General features: G+C 40.9%; 1 protein-coding gene across 1 annotated transcript in view; it reads right to left on the reverse strand.

The window, feature by feature from the left end:
* Positions 1-13,797: 13,797 nt before the first annotated feature.
* TBC1D19 (TBC1 domain family member 19) overlaps positions 13,798-20,372 on the reverse strand; it is a 119,223-nt gene continuing 112,648 nt past the window's right edge. The window contains exon 21 of the mRNA XM_038533709.1: positions 13,798-19,954. Coding sequence (XP_038389637.1) covers positions 19,880-19,954 — 75 coding nt within the window. The 3' untranslated portion in view covers positions 13,798-19,879. The remainder of the gene's footprint in view (positions 19,955-20,372) is intronic.

Consider the following 20,372-nt stretch of genomic DNA (forward strand, 5'->3'; position numbering starts at 1 on the left):
GCCCCATAATGCAAGTAATAAACCTTGTCATATCTTCTTGGTGTGTGCATGTTGCATCATCAGTTTTAACACCTGAACCAAATTTTGGGCAGGAGGAGTCCATCCCACCACTGCAGGGTGATCACAATATGATATGATCCCATTAAAAAGTTTTAATGTACATACACATATTAATAACCATATCTGTTAGCAGAAAAAAAAAAAGAACCCACAGAGAAATCTACTGAAACATTAACAGTGGTCATCCCTGAGCAGTAGGATAGGGGTGTTTTCTTCCTTCCTCATATTTATCTGTATTTTCTAAAATTCCTGCTCTAAAGATACGCTTTTTTATATGGATGCAAAAAGCAATGCAGCATGCAATATAGAGTCAAAAGTGTTTTCCTTAAGAGAGAAGGAAAATGGTCACATCATTTTGACCAGTTTTAACCTTACCTAATTATTTTTTTAACTTTACCTAATTCTGAATTACGTATACAAAAAGCCAAAATCAAGCCTCACATGATCTGTTCTTCCTCTTTAAAAAAATAAGAAACAAAAAAAATAAATAAATAAAATAAAAAAATAAAAAAATAAAAAAATAAGAAACAAAGAAAGAAAGAAAAAGAAAGAAAGAAAGAAAGAAAGAAAGAGAGAAAGAGAAAGAAAGAAAAGAAAAAAGAAGCATAAGTGCATGAAGTTAAGTTTCACTCTTTAGGAAAGTTTTAATCTAATCTTTCAAACTATTTGGATGAAAGTCAGCCTGGGGAAACATATTTCTGCTAAAAACAATTCTTTATCCTCAGGACTCAAAGGCTGAACTGTGAACTCTTGTAAACCTAGAGCCATTTAAAAATGTTAATTAAAAATGTATTAACCGTAGCATCTGGTGCGTGTGTGGCCACCGCTCGTCTTGCAGATTTTCACTGTAGGCGCCGTGGGCCTTGGTCTGTAAGTTTCCTATTGGATGGGCTGCTGCGGGGAAGAGGCGACACGCGTGACCTCCTCGCCCGGTCTTAGAGCTCGGGACGACCTCCAAGGTCACAGGACCAGGGGGGAGCAGGGCTAGTCCTCAGAACCAGGACCCATCCGAAATCCCCACCCCTTCCCTCTGGATGATCAGAGATAAAGGGGGTTGAGCAAGCAGGGACGTTTTTCACCGAGGGTGGTCCTCGCCCCCGAGCCTGCCCCGGAGTCCCTGGAGGGCCTGCTCACACCCGGGGGGCCCCGCCACCAGCCCAGGTGCAGGCTCCGTGGATCCGGGATCTGTTTCCCAGCAACCGCACTGAAAACCAGCAGGTGAAAGCGGTACCCTAACTCGGCCTTTTCGGGCCGCCGGTGCCCGCCTGGATCTTCGAGTCCTGGGGGAGCTCCTCTCATTCGTGGATGCTGAAGGCTGCCAGGGTTCTTAGGGGTCACGGTCACGGTCACGGTCACGCTGAAACCTCCAGGCCCCGAGACAGCCCTCTCCCCACGCCCTGGGGTGGTTCCCCCTGTGTCGGGGATCCCCCAGAGTTGCTTCCTCCTCTGCTCTCTCTCCCTTAGGTAGCCACCCCTGGGTGAGGTCTCATGAGGCCACCCACTCAGGGAGCAGATTTCTTTTGTTGGAGCTCCCCAAACCGCTCCATTTAAGTAGCACTCCCGAGGGGCATTATTAGGGTTGGGGAAGCGGAGACAGGGCTGCCTTCCGTCTACTGAGACCGGGCCTGGGGTGGCTCGGCGGGACAGGGCCTGGGGGGCCGCCTTCCTCGGCTCTTTCGGCTCTTTCGGAACGGAAGGATTCACGTTATCAGCAGAGAGGAAAGAGCTGCTCAGCCTTCGGGCTACCTGAGCCTCTTAGATCCCGGGGGGCTTTCTCTGAACCCATAGAAACCGGCAAGGAGGGCAGCCCGGGTGGCCCAGGAGTTCAGCGCCGCCTGCAGCCCAGGGCCTGATCCTGGGGACCCGGGATCGAGTCTCATGTCGGGCTCCCTGCATGGAGCCTGCCTCTCCCTCTGCCTTTCTCTTTCTCTGTGTCTCACGAATAAATAAATAAAAATCTTAAAAAAAAAAAAAAAAAAAAAACCTGGCAAGGAACTAAATAGGGTCTACAGATCTGGAGAATAAAAGAGCGTTATTCCAGAAGGTAAACACGCTGCGTCCTGGTGACTAGCGGGACCTGGCACGTGGCAAGTGTTAAGTGTGCTCAGGAAAATGTCGGGAACACCCCCCGCCCCCCCCCCCCCCCGGGGACAAAAAAAACACAGGGTGATCTGAGTGTAGAAACTGAGGTTTAAAGACTCTCCGAGGCTGCCTTTGCCAGGGCCCGAGGGTCTCACTTTCCCTCCCCAGCCCCAGTGCTCCGCCTTCTGTCCAACTACAGAGAGTGAGGTTAGTTTGCTCCGGGGAGGCGAGCTCTGGCCCAGGGGGTGTGGGTGGGGCTCCTGGGTCAGTGCTCCAGCACCTCCGAAGCAGCCAGTGGGGGCAGCCAGGGGCTCCCCAGCCTTCCTGGGCAAGCACCCCGCTGCTGCAGGCCAGCGGCCTGGAGCCAGGACCCCGGGCCGCACAACTCGCTGATGGCAGGCCGCGGGCCCAGGGCGGAGGGAGGGAGGGAGGGAAGGCGAAGCAGCCAGAACAGGGGTGTGCTTGCAGGAGCTCTTGCCCTGGGGCTGCAGTGCCCGTGTGGCGCCCCAGGCTCAGGAGCCTGCTGCCAGGTGCAGCTGCACAGCCCAGCCCAGGAGAAGCAACCTGGGAGGCCTGGAAGGGCCTGCAGCACCTGCCTCCCCACCAGTTCCTTGTTTTACCTCCCACGGAGGTTGGCAGGCCAGGGCAGAGCTGGAGCTGCCCTCGATCCTGGACTATCAGCACCTACTGAGGTGCTTGGAGGAAACCCCAGGTAGTTTCACTTCACACCAACAACTCCACCGGCAGCATGTGTCACCTGGGAGCATGTGGAAATGCAGACCCCCAGGCTCCCCCCATCCTCTAACTAGGGCATCAGCATCTGTTGCTTAGACGCTTAGACGCTCCCGGGTGACTCCCAGGAGCACAGAGCCTGGAGAGAACTGCCGTAAGCAGGGATTCCCAAACCTGGCTGTACATCTGGGGAATCTTAAAATATATTGATTGATGCCTGGGCTCCCTCTGCAGAGATTCTGACTTCCTTGGTAGGGTTGTGAGAGAGCACGAGGGAGAGGAGGGGCAGAGGGAAGCAGGCCCTCTGCTGTGTAGGGAGCCCAATGGGGGGAGGCCCAGTCCCAGGACCCTGGGGTCATGACCTGAGCTGAAGGCAGACATTTAACCGACTGAGCCCCCCCAAGAGTCCCCATCCCGTAGTTATTCTAACGGTATTTATTCTGTGCAGTAAAGTTTGAGAAACACTGCCTGAAGTACCTTCAGATTTTCCTTCTAGATCCCTGCATCTCAGAATTTAATGTGCACAGAAATTGCCAGGGGATCTTGTAAAAACTCAGATTCTCCTGCCACAGGCCTGAAGAAAAGGATATTCTGCTAGTGAGTGCTGCTGGTCCAGGGGCCTTTCTTTGAGAAGTAAGGTTTTAAGACACGGAAGAGTGACTGCTGGAAAGAAGGGCAGTGAAAGAGAAAAATGGGGAAAATCCAACTGTGTGACGTCAGCTGCATAGTGTGGGAGCAAGCCCTCAGGATTCAGAGGTAAGCAGACTGGAATTCTAGCTCTCCCCCTACCAGCTGTGGAAATTTGAATTACTTATGTAATTTTCCTGATTATCAGTTTCCTTAGTTGAAAAATGGGGATGGGAAGGACTATCTAAAGAACTATGTAAAGATGTCAGGGGTCCTACTATCCCAGGGTTTCCTATGGGGAAAAAAAAAAACCAAAAACAAACCCTTAAATAAGGAAATGCAACCAACACTAAAAATCATATTTCAAGAAAGTTTTCTTGAAATTAAAAAAAGATTTGAAATGACACGTTGAAAGAGCGCACCACAAACCTCAGAACAACACAAAACAGCCAACATCAAGACATTTTAATTACTTGGCTTTAAAGAAAGAGAAAAAAATCCTTTGAAAATGCAGGCAAAAACCAGCAAGTGACTTTTAAGGAAAAGAGAATTAGATTATCATCCCAATCTGGGGCAGAAGAAAGGAGAGTAAAATATTTAAGATATTCAAGGAAATAAAATGAGAGCCAAGGATTTTATATCCAGCCAAACTTACTTTCACGTCAAAAAGGATACACGCGAGCTGTGACCCACATGTGGGCTTTGGGGATTATTGTCCCTCTCATGAGTCCTTCTCGAGAAATCTACAAGAAATCAAAGCTTTAGACAGTTAAAACGATCAGCAAGACATTGGCATAAGTACTGACAGTGAGTATTCAATATAGTTACTTGTACGACCAAGACTAAACAAAGGTTATATGGAAGGGGGTGTGGTATGTTCTGACTATATGTTCTGACATCATAGATGCGGTATGAGTATAAATAATAGTATTAGAATGAGGACAACATATGACAAAGATATTTTTTTATTTTTATTTTTTTAAAGATTTAAAAAAAATTATTCATGAGAGACAGAAAGAGTGAGAGAGAGAGGCAGAGACACAGGCAGAGGGAGAAGCAGGCTCCATGCAGGGAGCCTGGGATTCTATCCTGGGTCTCCAGCATCACACCCTGGGCTGAAGGCAGGTGCCAAACCGCTGAGCCACCCGGAGATCCCCAGCAAAGATATTTAAAAGCCCTTTTGTGTTGGGGTGATAGTTTTGTTGTTTTGAGGCTATGGTATGTGAATTGTTGGATAAAATAAATAAGTGGCTACAGATATTTTATTCCATCATCTCTTGAGTCCTTGAGAACCATGATTAACAATGTTGAAGAAAGGAGACATATACAAGAGCTAGAATAAAAATACTGTAGTCTGTATTTTTAAAAAAGACTTTATTTGAGAGATAGAAAGCACATGGGGTGGGGGGAGAGGGGGAGGAGCAGAGGGAGAGGGAGCAGGGAGCTGGACTCGGCTTGATCTGGGAACTCTGTGGTCAAGGCCTGAGCCAAAGGCAGACACTTAATCAACTGAGCCTCTGTAGTCTGCATTTGAATTGGAAATTTCCTCTGAATACTTGAAAAAGCCTGGTAACAATGACTAACCTGGAAGCAATGAATGGCCCTAACAACCAGGTTGTGGCTTTGAAATATTGTGCGCCACTAAAAGAGACCAGAACTTCCTGGAGAGGTGGCTGTTTTCAGGTTTGGGGTGGAAGAGGTACAGGAGGAACCTGGAACATTTTGTCATACCAGACAGCAACCTAGCTCTCAGCGATGACTAGAGTTGTGCCAAAAGGATGTGGGAGCCCCCTTGAAGGGGCTGTCACTGACCAAAGATGGGGTAATTTGAGCTTCAATCATGACAAAAATTGCAATGGATTGAAATCCATAAAATATCATATTTAAATCCACTATGTTCATGATGATACTTAAAAAACAATATTTGAAGAATAATAAGGAGCCAACCCATGGCCTTGATAACTGATAAAAAGAAAGAATCAAGGGACTCCTGGGTTGCCCAGTGGTTGAGCGTCTCCCATCGGCCCAGGGTGTGATCTGGAGTCCTGGGATCGAGTTCTGCATCAGGCTCTCTATATGGAGCCTGCTTCTCCCTCTGCCTGTGTCTCTGCCTCTCTCTTTCTCTCTCTCTGTCTCTCTCTCTCTGTCTCTCATGAATAAATAAATAAAATTTTAAAAAAGAGAGAGAGAGGAAAGGATCCAGCATTATCCAGGCTTTCCTATATGTACTGTGCCAAATTATTCAAATACAATTGATCATATTAACACACTAAGAGAGCAAACTGGATGATTATCTCAGTAGATGCAAGGAAGGCATTTTATAAAATTCAGCATTTATTCCTAAGAAAAACTATCTGTAGACTTGAACTAGAAGGTAACTTCCTAACCTGACAAACAATAGCATCAAAAATGTGAAACTTGGGAATCCCTGGGTGGCTCAGTGGCTGAGTATCTGCCTTCGGCTCAGGGTGTGATCCCGGCTCAGGGTGTGATCCCGGAGTCCCGGGATTGAGTCCCACATCGGTGTCCCTGCAGGGAGCCTGCTTCTCTTCCCTCTTCCTATGTCTCTGCCTCTCTGTGTGTGTCTCTCCTGAATAAATAAAATCTTAAAAAAAAAAAAAAAGTGAAACTTGGGGAAAGCTCTGACAAAGGATGACTGACAACAAATATAGAGAAATCGTGTGATAAAATTGCTGCGTGGAATTTTAAAAGACCTAAATAGGGCAGCCGGGGGTGGGGGGTGGCTCAGCGGTTTAGTGTCACCTTCAGCCCAGGACCTGATCCTGGAGACCTGGGATCAAATCCCACGTCGGGCTCCCTGCATGGAGTCTGCTTCTCCCTCTGTCTGTGTCTCTGCCTCTCTCTCTCTCTCTCTCTATGTCTCTCATAAATAAATAAAATCTTTAAAAAATAATAAAAGACCTAAATAAATGTACATATACCATATTCATGAAATTGGAAGACATGGTAGTGTCAAGTATCAGTTCTACGCAAATTGATCTTTGGATTCCACAAAATCTGTCAAAATCCCAGAGGTCTTTTTTGTAGAAACTGGCAAACTATAATCCAAACGTGTCAGGGACCGAGCTTCCAGGTGTCAGAATAGCTGGTTAAGGGAACAAGCCCGATGAATGTATCTGTTGAACCTTCAATCTTTTCTGCAATAGTATAAGCAAGAGACTAAGCTGGCAAAAGCGTCTCCTCTTCCATTTTGCCCCCATGAAACAACTCCGGTGGAGGTAAGGTGTATCAGCACAGATGTGGGGAATTGTCTCCATGATCAGGGAACCCCAAACAGGAGGCTCCTGCAGGAGACCAGGAGGAGGGGGGAGAGAAAAGTGGAAAAGTACCAAGTATTGGGTCAGAGGGGAAGAAAATATCTTCAGGTCCTCCTCAGCCCCAGCACCCTGACAAGACGACCTTGCTAGAGCCCCTGCGGGAGCCCCTGCAGAAGGCCTCTCATAAAGGGGCTTCCAGAAGAGGGCACCTGGGCTGGGAATGCTGATATATTGAAGAGCATGGCCGGCCAGGGGAGCCCGGATCGAGCTGTGACTTCTTTTAGAGGCTGCACCGCGTTGGCCGGGCACCAAGTCTGGTGTGGGGGGCAGCTCTCGCTCCTACCCTGTGGGGCCTCCCATGTGAAGCCTTTGCAATTGCCTACGGAAAAAAAAATTACACATGGGTGTTTGGCCAGAAGCCAGAGCCCTGCATAAAAGAAGCAGAGGTACAGGAGCCAAAACAACTTTGAGAAAGAACATAGTTGGAGGATTTAAAACTACTTGACATCACGTTTATAGGCATAAGTTGTTAAGTTGTTCATAATATTTCCCATAGTTATAGCATATCCCTCATTTCTGATATTGGTAATTTTCAACTTTTTTCTTTCCCTAATCAGTCAGGACAGAGGTTAGTCAATTTTATTGATCTTGCCAAAGAAACAGCTTCTTCTGTTTTATTGATTTTCTCTACTGTTTTTGTTTTCTATTTCATTGATTCCTGCTGTGATGTTTACTATTTCCCCTTTTCTACCTATTTTTGGTTGAATATTGTTATTTTTTTTCCTACTTTTTTAATCGAAGGTAAGATCATTGACTTGGAATCTTTCTTCTTTTTTTTTTTTTTTAAGATTTTTATTTATTTATTCATGAGAGACAGAGAGGCAGAGAGACACAGGCAGAGGGAGAAGCAGGCTCCATGCAGGGAGCCTGATGTGGTTCTCGATACCAGGACTTCAGGATCACTCTGAGCTGAAAACAGACGCCCAACCGCTGAGCCCCCCGGGCATCCCTCTTTTTACTTTTCTAATATAGGCCTCTGTAGTATGAATTTCCCACTAAACATGGTTTTCGCTGCATTCCAAAAATTTCCGGATACTGTGATTTCATTTAATTTGAATACTGTCTAATTTCCCTTTCTGATTGATTCTTTGATTCATGGGTTATTTCGCAGTAGGTTAGTTTCCAAATAGTTCAAGTTTTTGCTAGATATCTTTGCTATTGATTTCTATTATAATTCCACTGTCATCAGAGAATGTACTTTATATAGCTGGAGTCCTTTTAAATCTGTGGAGACTTGTTAGTCAGTCCAAGATATATTCTGTATTCATACGAATTCTGTGTGCACTTGAAATGAATGTGTATTTTGCTGTCATTGGATAAAGTGTTCTATAACTGTGATTAAAGTCTGTTAATAACGTTGTTCTTTTAGATCCTTACTGATTTTTCTGCCCACTTTTCCTATAATTGATAGAGGGGCAGTGTTGAAATCTCTGACTATAATTTTAGATTTGTCTATTTTTCTGAGCATTATCAATTTTGCTTCATATATTTAGAAACTCTGTTGGGTGTATATTTAAGACTGTTGTGTCTTCTTGATGACTTCACCTTTTATTATGGTAATGTTCTTTGCTTTGAAATCTGATTTGTCTATTATGATACAGCCACTCCAGCTTACTTCTGACTAGTGATAGCATGCTCTATTTTTTTTCAGTCTTTTACTTCTGATCTAATTGTATATTCATATTAAAATTGGTTTATTACAGGGAACATGTAGTTAGGTATTGGATTTTTTGTTTTTATTCAACATGTCAATCTCTGCTTTTTAACTGAAATCTTTACATTTAAATCTTACATTTAATGTGGTTATTGATACGGTTGGATATTTTGTTATTTTCTACTTTCTCCATCTGTATTTTGTTTCCTTTTCACTCCTTTTCTGCCTTCTTTTGAACGGCATGTTTTTATAATTCCATTTCATCTCCTTTAGCTTATTAATTATACCTTAGGGGTTTTATTCTAGTGGTTGCTTTAGGAGTTCCTATATACACCTATAACTTATCTCAATGTCCCTTCAATCGATAACATACCACTCATGTACAAAACCTTAGAATATATATATATATGTATATATATATATTTACTTTTCTACCCTACTTGTTGTGCTACTGCTGTCACATATTTTACTACTACTTCTATCTAAGCCTTGTGACCATTATATTTACTTTACATGGTTTATTTTTTTAAGTTGATTGATTGATTGATTGAAGTAATATAGAGATACCCACCATAGGACTTGAGCTCATGACCCTGAGGTCAAGAGGCACAGGCTCTTCTGACTCAGCCAGCCAAGTGTCCCTATGTGGTTTATTTTTAAAATGAATTTAAATATTAAGAAAAAAAAGTTTTCATATTTATTCACATAATTATTATTTCCAATGCTCTTCATTCCTTGGTGTAGATCCAGATTTCCTCCAGATGCCATTTTTCTTCTGCTTGAAGACTTCTTTTACCACTTCTCTTAAGGGATGTCTGCTTGGTAATGAGCACTTTCATCTTTCCAATGTGTGAAGAAAGAGTCTATTTCCCATTCATTTTTTGAGAGATATTTTCACTAGGTAAAGAATTCTAGATTGACAATATGTTTTTTTGCAGTGCATTAAAGATGTTGGTTCAATGTCTTCTATTTTGCATGTTTCTGACAGAAATATGCTGCCATCCTTAATTAACCTTGCTGTTCTGCACAGAATGGGGGTTCTTGGGCTACTTTTAAGATGTTCTCTTTATCATTGGTTTTAACCAAATTTATGATGTGTCTTTCACTTTCTCCAACGACAAGAAAATACACATTCATTTCAAGTGCACACAGAATTCATATGAATACAGAATATATCTTGGGCTGACTAACAAGTCTCCACAGATTTAAAAGGACTCCAGCTATATAAAGTACATTCTCTGATGACAGTGGAATTATAATAGAAATCAATAGCAAAGATATCTAGCAAAAACTTGAACTATTTGGAAACTAACCTACTGTGAAATAACCCATGAATCAAAGAATAAATCAGAAAGGGAAATCAGACGGTATTCAAACTAAATGAAAACACAGTATCTGGAAATTCTTGAAATGCAGCTAAAACAGTGCTTAGTGGGAAATTTATACTATATGCCCTATTTGGTACTGCTTAGCATTTTATAGATGAATAAACTAAGGCTTATAAAGGTTAGGTAATTTTACCAAGGTTGCACAGCTAGCAAATTTTGGAACTGGGTTTTAAGTCTATGCCTAATAGAATATAAACAAAATATGGGATATTGTGAAAATATTTGCGTTCAACAGTGGTGACTATTCCCTCTGTTTCTAGCACAGGACTTAGTAAGATGCATGGTTCTGATAAAGCACAGGTATAGGAAGGCTCCCCATCTCTTTCAACCACCTCCCTCACGTGGACTTTGTGTCTGGTGTCCTTCCTACTCACCAGATGAGGCTACTGACCTTATCCCAGGGCTGAAGTCTGGGGTTGGCCTTCTGACAGGGGAGTTCCTGTTCCTTATACACTCACTGCTCCCTTATATTTCTGTACTTTGCCACCAGCTTGGCAGTATCAGCCCTCTGACAGAGTTGGGGTTCTATCAGCCTGTCCAGTGATCCAAATCTTTGTTTCCATACATGTTCCAAGTCATTTTATTTGCTTTAGGTTCTCATACATGAAATTATTCAGTCACTTTCCTTCTAAACTAGGGGAGGTCATGCAACACAAAAAATTGTATGCCCTTTTTTGAAGGCAAGGCCCATGGTCCTTTGAAAGGTGACAGAGAAAAAGAGAAAAACCTGCCTATTTCTCCATAGTTTTACCATTGACATTCTAATCCTTTCATTCATTCATTCATTCATTCATTCATTCATTCATTCTGTCTCTGTGTCAGTCCATTACTGTATGTGTTATTGGAGCAAATTAAGTTGTGTATGAGAGATAATTTGTAGCTTTCTGTATTTCATGAACACTTTGCAGTGATTCCATTTACAAAGGAGGGATCCTTTTGTTTAAGCAGTGAAAATAGTCTCTCCTTAAGCCATGAGTAAGTTGAAACAATGAATAAGCAAAAGCCAAAAGAGGGAGAGGAGAACCAAATTCACTGGGTGGGGAAAAAAAGGCTAAGTCACCAAACGAGTGCAGTGCTCTATGAGAGACAACCACAATTGCTGTCTGAAAAGGCAGCTAATTGTAATTAGATGGTGCCAACCTCAGGCTGCCTGAGGGAGCAGCTGCCCCGCTATGGGGAATTGGTCTGGACCACAGCAGTAGAACTGATCGCTCAGTCACTTCTGAGAGGACCAGCCCTTCGGAATTTCAGGCTTCACAGTCATCAGTTATCTAAACTTCCTTTCTTTAATTGGACCTAATTCCCATTCCACTTTCTATTCTCCTCCCTAGTAGAGCATTTCCTTTTGTCTCTTGGAGTTCCCAAACCCCAATTTGAGATCAATAAACTATTTTCCAACCTTCTCTCTGAAAGTTCTAATCATATCTTTGCTTACCTAGAAGCAGGCTGTTTCCTGGGGACATGGTTTCTTTGCAGTGCTCTCAAATGGATTCCTTCTTTTCTCTTACATTTAAAGTGATTCAGCACCAGCCTTACTTGGCAATGCCAATTTGAGTTTTACTCCCCCTTCCCTCTTGCAAACTCCTTCTGCTCCTTTGAGGCTCACACCATCTGGTCACACCACTCTTCCTCCTCCAAGCTACAGTTACTAACTAGTAGCTTCAGAGTCTTTCCTTCTGATTCTCAGTAAAACTAACTTGCAAGTCTGTTTTCTTCTTCTTCTTCTCTACTTCTGTCATCCTTGGTGACTTCAATATTTATACTGATGATTCATCCAACACCATGGACTCTTGGTTTCTTGATTCCTCATATTTTCAGTGATGTTTTCCTCTACTCTACCTCCACTATCCACCATGCCTTAGTTCTTGGCATCAACAAAAATGGCACCAAGTTCAAAATTTCAAATGCAAATGTCTCATTCTGGTTACAAACACTATCCTTCCAAGTTACTTGGTGAAGTACCTTTCCTTCAAAAATGCTTATCTTTGCTTTTACCTTTAATTCTCCCACTCCTCTTTATCTATTTCTATCATCACCCCCTATTTATCCTTCATTCTCTTCTTTTCTAGCTTATATTCCATGACCCATCATTATAATTTCTTCCTTGCAACCCTTAACTTTCTCACCCAGGTGAATATTGATTTGGAGGTCCAATAAATAGCACCTGTCTTCCTGCCTGAGTTCTGAGTATCTGGGAGATAAAATTAAAACCTAGCAAAAGAAAGCTTATTACGATGATATATCATCTTTCTTGCTCATAAAGTTAATCTCAGGGAGTGTGACTTAGTGTTGCAGCAAGGACAGGTTTTTCAAAACTTAAGCACTCAGTGATGCACTGAACAACTGTCGCCACCCCCTCCACCCACTCTCCCCCTCCATACTGTTGGCATCCAGACTTTCTAAAGCCAGGGTGTAGAGGAGCAGTACAGAACATACGCTTGCCTTGGGTTGTTGGATCCCAAGAGAATATGAGAGAAAAGGATTGGCTTTATATGCCTACTCACTGATCCCAACCTCATCAATAATAGAATTTACTCCCCTCCATGGGAGGAGGGAGTGAGGAACACTACATCAGTGAACAATGTCCACATGGAAAGAAATGTTAGGACTTGGCAATACACTTTACTCAACACCTCTCTTCCTCTGTTATGCTTGTCTGATAAGAGCCCACCTTTGTGGGGTCTTTTCCGTTAGGACTGGAGCAGAAGGTAGTCTTCAAAATGCATTTATACGTTTTATCTTATTTGATCATTATAAAAGACACATGAGAGACAACGGGCAAATAGAATCATCTATTTTATAGATAAGAGAACTGAAGCAATGTGAACTTACTGTCATATGTCACAGTTGATGCAGGAAATCTAATTTATCTGAGAGGAGGTGTATTGATTTCCTGTTGCTGCAACAAATCACCACACACGTAGTTGCTTCAAACAACACAAAATCATTATCTTACAGTTCTGGAGGTCAGAAGTCCTAAAATCAAGGATCAGCAGGGCTGGGTTCCTCCTAAAGGCCATAGGTGAGAATCTGTTGTTACCTTGCCTTCTCCAGCTACTAGAACAACCTGCATTCCTTCCTCCATTTTCAAAGCCAATAGCACATCTTCCAGTCCTTCCCAGACTCTGACACTCCTGCCTGCCTCTCTCTTTCCCCTGTAAGGACCCTTGTCATTACTCTAGACCCACTTGACAATCCAAAATAATCTCCCCATCTGAAAATCTAACTTAATCACAGAAGCAAAGTGCAAGTGCCTTTTGTCATGTCACATATTCACCACTGGGATTCTGACCTTTTTTTTTGGATCATTATTCTTCCTATCACAGGGGGGATGGCACCAGTGCTTACAAAAAGAGGTGCTAGTATTCTATTTAAATAAGAAGTTCTGTCTCTTACCACATTTGTTACTGAAAAAGCAAACATACAAATAAACACCGAATGCTCAGCAGAATACCTTGATCTGAGTAGCATTTAATGATTGTTGAATAAATATATATATATGTATAAATATATATATATTATCTAAGAACAAAGTTTTAAGAATAAATAATAATTGAAGAAGTAATACAAAAACAATCGCCTAATTAACATAAGAAAGACACTGATAATACCTGAGGTCAATTCCTTAAGTAGAAAGAATAATCTGAAGAAGCCATTTGGTTGATCAGCAACATAAAACCGACCAGATTTATCTTCACTGTGTATCAATATGTCTCCCCACCTCAGAATCTGTTTCATTTCCTCCCACTGTTTTATTCCTAAATTGACCAAACTATTACACTGGTATATACTGAAAATATTTATTGGGACTTATTCAAGAAAGAAGTACATTTAATTTAAAGTTAGGTGAGCTACAACACTTGTGTATTCTATTGCACGTTCTAGTCAGTGAATAAAAAAAAGTGTATAGATTGGAAAAAAAAGTAAAACTGTCTTTATTTATAGATGACATATTGTATATGTAGAAAATCTTAGGGAGGCTACAAAAAGGGATATTAGGAATGGCAAGTTTAGCAAGGTCTCAGGATACAAGGGCATTATTAAAAAATCAATTTTGTTTCTCTGTATTAACAAACCACTGGAAAGTGAAATTAAAAATACCATTTACAATAGCATAAAAATGCAAAAGAATTAGGGATATTTTAACAAAATATGTACAAGAACTCCACACCGAGGACTACAAAATATTACGGAATGGAATTAAAGAAGACATAACTAAATGGAGAGGTATCTCATTTTCATGGATTGGTAGGCTCAATATTGTTAAGGTATCAATAGTCTCTCAATAAAAATCCCAGCACCTTTTAAAACAATTTTGGTACAAGTGGAAAAGCTAATTCTAAATGTTATTTAGAAATGCAAAGAACTTAGAGTAGCCAAAACAATTTTAACACAGGAAAAGAAACCGGACAACTTAAACTACCTGATTTCAAGATTTTCTCTAGAGCTTCAAAATCAACACAGTGTGGTATTGGAGAAGGACAGACATAAACCCAAGGAACAGAAGAGAATCCAGAAATAAGCCTAAAGATATATATGATCCATAGACTTTATACAGAGGTGTTGACATAAAAGCGATAGTTTTTTTGAGCCAACAGTGCTGGGACAATTGCATATCCATATGCAAAAACATGACCCTCAATCCTTAACTCTTGTATCATACACAAATTAACTTTAAAAAAAGTATTACAGGCCTCAATGTAAGAGCTAAATCTATAAAGTTTCTAGAAAGAAACATAGAAAAAAAAGTCTTTGTGATCTTAAGTTATGGAAAGATTTCTTAGATAGGACACAAAAAACAGGAGCTATAAAAGAAAAATGATAAATTGATTCAATAAAATTAAAACTTCTGCTTTTTAAAAGATAGCCAAGAAAATTAAGAGGTAAGCCACAGCATGGGAAAAAACTTTACAAGCCATAATTGTATTCAGAATAAGAAATTCTTACAACTTAAGATAATTAAAAATGGGCAAAATATTTGAACACTTTCCAAAAGAATATGTATAAATGGCGAAAAAGCATGAAAAGATGCTCAACATCATTAGTAATTAGGGAAATGCAAGTTAAAACCACTTATTAGAATGATCAACATGATAATACCAAGTGTTGGTGAGGATTTGGAGCAATTAGAACTCTTACACACTGCTAGTAGGAATGTAAAATGGTAGAACCACTTCAGAAGAGTTGAGAGGTTCCTTGGAAAGTTAAATTTATGCTCATGTATGATTCAGCAATTGTACTCCTAAGTATTTACTCAAAAGAAAGGAAGATCTATGGGAAGATCCACATAAAGGCTTGCATACAAATGTTTATAGTGGCTGTATCCATAATTCATCGAAGTATAAGAACATGGATGACCATTAACAATGATGGATAAACAAACTGCATGAAACAGTCATACAATGAAATACTGCTCAGTAATAAAAAGGAATGGACAACTAATCACACAACATGGATGAATCTCAAACATTATGCTGAGCAAAAGAAACCAGACCCAAAGAGTACATATATAAGATTCCATTTACATGAAACTCTAGAAAGATCAATGTAAACTTTAGGGACAGAGCAGATGAGGGGTTGTTTGAAGTGAAGGTGTATATGGGAGATCATATGGAGAGAGGCTTAAAGAGAATTGTTACAGATGTAGAAATGTTGCATACTACAAATGACTGTGTGGTGATGGTGATGTGGGGATATACACTTGTGAAACCCTATGAAATGCATACATTTTACTGTACATATATTATACCTTAATAAAGTAGATTTAAATGAAAAAAGCTGAGTGAGGTGAAGTGTTTATAAAGTTGTTTATGAAGTGTATTTTTTTTTTTTAACTCAAGAATATTCTTCCGTTTTGGAAGGGAAGATAGTCTCAATTACGGAGGCAACTCCACAAAGCAATTTAGTGGGTAAAATAGTCATGTGACACTGAACAAGTTAAGTTATTACTGTGTACTGAGCAAGTTTCCTTATCAGTAAAATGAGTGAATTAGGTTAGATGATTTCTTCTGTTCATTCAATAAACATTTATTAAGGCCTGCTATGGGGCAAGCACATTGCCAGGTTCTAGAGATATAAAGCTGAAAAAGAAACCATTTTGGCGCTTAAGGAGTTACAGTGCAAGAAAGACAAGCTAATATGTATGTGATTATGATATAGCTTATGTATACTTAGAGTATGAGAATTCATAAGAAAGCAGTCTTCCCTGATGATGCAACACCTGAGTTGGGTTTTGAGGTACAAGAAAGAGTTTGATAAAGATGGAAGAGAAGGCATTCTAAGCAGAGGGTGCTGTATGGGCAAGGGGCCAAAGTTGAGAGACATACTATGTGTTTAAGGTACTTCAGGTGCTTAGGTCTGGAACAAAGAATTTGTCCTTGTAAGGTCATGGTGCATCTTAAAAAAAGTTGAAGACAAAAAGATTCCTCCAGTTTAAGCTGTGTGTAGACAGGAGTCCTGTACCAAGGATACCCATGTAGTAGTAGATGACCTACAAGGTAAGATAACTATATCTTCACTGAGGATCCTTTCTGAGAGAATGTTTTGGCTCATGTAACAATGCTGTCCAGGGACAGATTGGTAGAATGTGACTCGGGGGATCAACAAGATCGACAGAGCAGCTTTTCACACTTTTCATTTCTAGACTACAGCTCCTGAGCCTATATCCTCTTTTTCCGGTTTCCTGAAAGATTAAACTAAAGTCTTGTAATGAATTTTCATTCGTCCTCATTGGTCTTAGATCTCTGAAGCAATCCCTGTGGCCAAGAGAGATGGTGCATAATGACTGGCTTGACCAGGATCCAGAGGTCCTGGGGTGGAGTCAGCCTCATCTGGAACATAGCGGGCTGGGGTGGAGGTGGGGGCATCTCCAAATAAAAATGAGAGCCTTTGTGGAAGAAGGGATACTAGTAGATACTTAGGAGGAATTACGTTTTAAGAAAACAGATCCCAACAATTTTTAGAACAAGTCAGACGACAAAAACACAAATGGACAAATTCTTTCATCCTCCATACTTAGGACCAGTCAATGAAAACTGACTTTGGAATAAAGATTTAAAAATCAACATATATACAAAACACGGTCACTCAAAACTCTAAGCACCCATATATTAGTGGATCAGCAGTTTTATGAGAACAAAGGAAGGGCGTAATTAATTCCAATTTACAGATGCCAGGGTGTCTTCACAGTAGAGATTTTTTTTAGTTGGGCCTTGAAATATGGAGGTGCTTCTGGCAGAGACCAAGTGCATGGCCATAGCTGGTTGAAGATGAGCAAGTAACCTGGTGAAACTGAGGTACAGGATAATGGGTCAGAGTGGGGCCTAGAAATGGAAAGACCAAGCTGTGGAGAATTTTTCCCACCATGCTATGCTATAGAGCCCGGACTTTTATCCTTCAAGCAATTAGGTATTGTTTAATTTTTAAGCATGGAAGTGACAAAACCGAGCCTGTATTTAGAGAGCTACGGGAATAGGTTAGACAGTTTCTGAGAAGGAGGAAGGAGATAAGTATGGGGGAGGGGGGGATAAAGCTAAGTTTTAAAGCAGAAGGCTGAGGGGGTTCAATCTTAATGTTCTTTATCTTGTCTATGGAATAGGAAAAGGGAGTACCTTCTGAGTGTAAGGGGGTGCTATGCAGTTAGCCGGGGTGCTGGGAATTTCAATTAGCCAGAAAGCTGCATTACCAAAACGCTGTCAGAAAGACTGTTCAATAAACTCTTCCATCATATAAAGTCACACATGTTACATTAGTGGGTGAACTGAAATCCAGAAAAGCCGAATACAATTTGCCTGTAGCTTATTTCGCCATAAGTTGCAGACAGAAAGATTATAGGTAACACTCAGGTCCTTGTGACCACTAGCAGGGCATATGGGGGATGTGGTTCAGGCGTTGGTAGGAGGCGGCACAGGAGGCCACAGGAGGGAGGAAGCCAGGGAGGGGCAGTGTGAGGAGTGCAGTAAGAGGCAATGTAGGGAAGACAGCCTGACTGCCCTTGATGCAGTATTTTAACAAGCAGCTAAGAGCAGCACATGGCCCGGAGGGGTTTGTGACAGCAGCATTGTGGAGTGGCTTTGGGGTTCAGATTCAGCACTGCTGGCTGAAGCCACCTGTTTCATGAAAGGATCCGCTATGCCATGTTCCATGTTTCATTTTTTTATAGTCACTGTCTCAAATTATCAAATAAGTCGGACAGATGCTAATGAAGTTAGGCATTCTTCATATATATCTTCTAGCGCTTGGCCTTAAAATGTCGTATTTAAAATTAATTACCAACAACATCTTACATTTGCTTGGTGCTTTGCAGTTAAATCACTTTCAAATATATTTTCTCATTTAGTCTTATTCAACCTGGTAAGGTAAACAAAAACAAATACAATAATTTCCCATTGCCTGTCCTCACACCCTCCACCCCCTCAATTACAGATAAGAGAGATTAAATCATCTAGGGAGTCACAGCTAGGACAAGAACTCTCAGTCTAGAGTTTTCCTACTAGATCACTACATCGCCTTTTAAAAAGGCTGATGAGTATTCTCTTAAGGAAGCCAACAATGGGCGTATCTGTACACAGTTGACTTTAATCATTTAAAACTCTAACAGGGAAGAACGGGAGATAGTAGTGCTTATCTTTGTGATGAATGTGCATTTGCACACACCCAATGGCAAAGCATGTGGTCATAACTGAATCACTTTCAAAAGCAATGAAATGGGGTTTCTTAAGAATCAATTACTGAATAATAAATGATTATTTTGTGTTCAATAAGTACCTGATGAATAAAGCATATAATAAAGATTAGCAAATTAAGAACTAATTCTGTCAAATTTCATCACACTTGCAGTCTTGTGTTAAACCTCAGACATTTCCTAATTTATATATAGTCTTTAAATAAAAAATTCAGGAAACACATTTGGACAAAACTTAATACAATTCCAGGCATTCAGTAAGAGTATCAATCTCTTGATTCAAAGTTGTGTTGAAATGATCAGTATCTTGAATTTGGACTTTTTTTCACATTATATTATTCCGAATTACAGAAATGGTAGGTCTTTAGGAAGAGATATAAAATAAAACCCTTCACTTACAATAAAGACCCAAATGAGACTGAGGCATCACATAATGTCTTCAGTTCTAAAATGAATGTATATGGTACCTACTTCTGGTTTCTCAGCTGCTCTGCCCTGGAAGTAAATCTTGTTAAACCAAGATTCGGCAAAAGCGGATAAGCTTTTGATTTTTCATTCCCTTCATTGAATCCTTGGGTGTCCTCTTTGCATGCTTCCAAAGTAACAGACTCGCAACAGGCCTCGGCAGTGTCAAGTCTTCTTAAGCAAGAGGCGGAAGGTTGAGTTTGATGGCATCACTCCGTGATGTTCTTTTTTCGGAAAGTGATGAAGAAGATACTGTCAGGTGGAGACACCTGTATTTGGTCTGCCCCACTGAGACCTTTCAGGGGGAAGTAAAATGGAAAGGGATCTAGAAGATCTCGGATGAGAGAAAAGTCATCAAGAAGACCAAAGTACGCTTGACTTCCATTACCTTTTTCAAATCTTACCACATTCTACTCCACCCCTGGCTCTGAGTGAAGAGCAATTTACAAGACAAAATGATACATTATCTAGAGATAAATTTACAAACTGACATAAGAAAATTGTCCCAGAGGCTACATTACCTCTTCAAGTTTATTACAGTATCTTTCGTTCTTATTGCATATATGGTTACATGCCTTTTACAAGTCAGGAGTATAGAGATACTATGCTCAATTTAGCAGGAATTACGTCTATTGCTTCTCTCTTGAAAATCAGCAGCATGCAGTGCAATATTTGGTGTGCGGAGTTATTGTTTCAAAAAGTGAAAAACTACTTATGTTTAACTGAAGAGGGAACATGATCTTTATTGGCTTATATGCAAAGTTTAATTTTGGTTTTATGCAGAGTTTGCATAGTTCATGATTATTTTTTAATGAAAAACTAGATGTGTTGTCAGTGACCTTGAAGGAGATCAGGTGACAGTAGCGAACAGAAAAATTTGAAGAAGAGGCATAACTTTTAAAGTAGAAAGGTCAGCAAGAACGGCCTGAAACGAAAAAAACAAAAAGAATCATTAATATCAGTATTCTAACTGGCAAAGGGAAGTCACAACAGAAACACACTGCAATGTAATTCTGGCATTGACACCCTAAGTTTTTCACATGTGTCCTAAATCTGTACTGAAGCTCCACCCTCCCTCCTCTTTTCTGAACATCTTAATGTTACAACATGTGCAAGATGCTCAAACGTGCAGTAGAAAATAACCTTGAGCCTTCTTCAAATATACAAGGTAGCAGGAGTTTATAAGAGGTCTAACATTTCAACTTGCTTCTATAAATAAACGTACATTATGAATCTTGGTCCCGTTATTCTAGTGTGCGGAGTATCTGGCTTCAGGAAATCATTTTGAGATGGAACTAATGTTTATTCAATCGCAAGATGCATAAACATCCTCTTCCCTTTAA

This window comes from Canis lupus, chromosome 3 (genome assembly GCF_011100685.1).
Source record: "Canis lupus familiaris isolate Mischka breed German Shepherd chromosome 3, alternate assembly UU_Cfam_GSD_1.0, whole genome shotgun sequence".
Classification (NCBI taxonomy): Eukaryota; Metazoa; Chordata; class Mammalia; order Carnivora; family Canidae; genus Canis; species Canis lupus.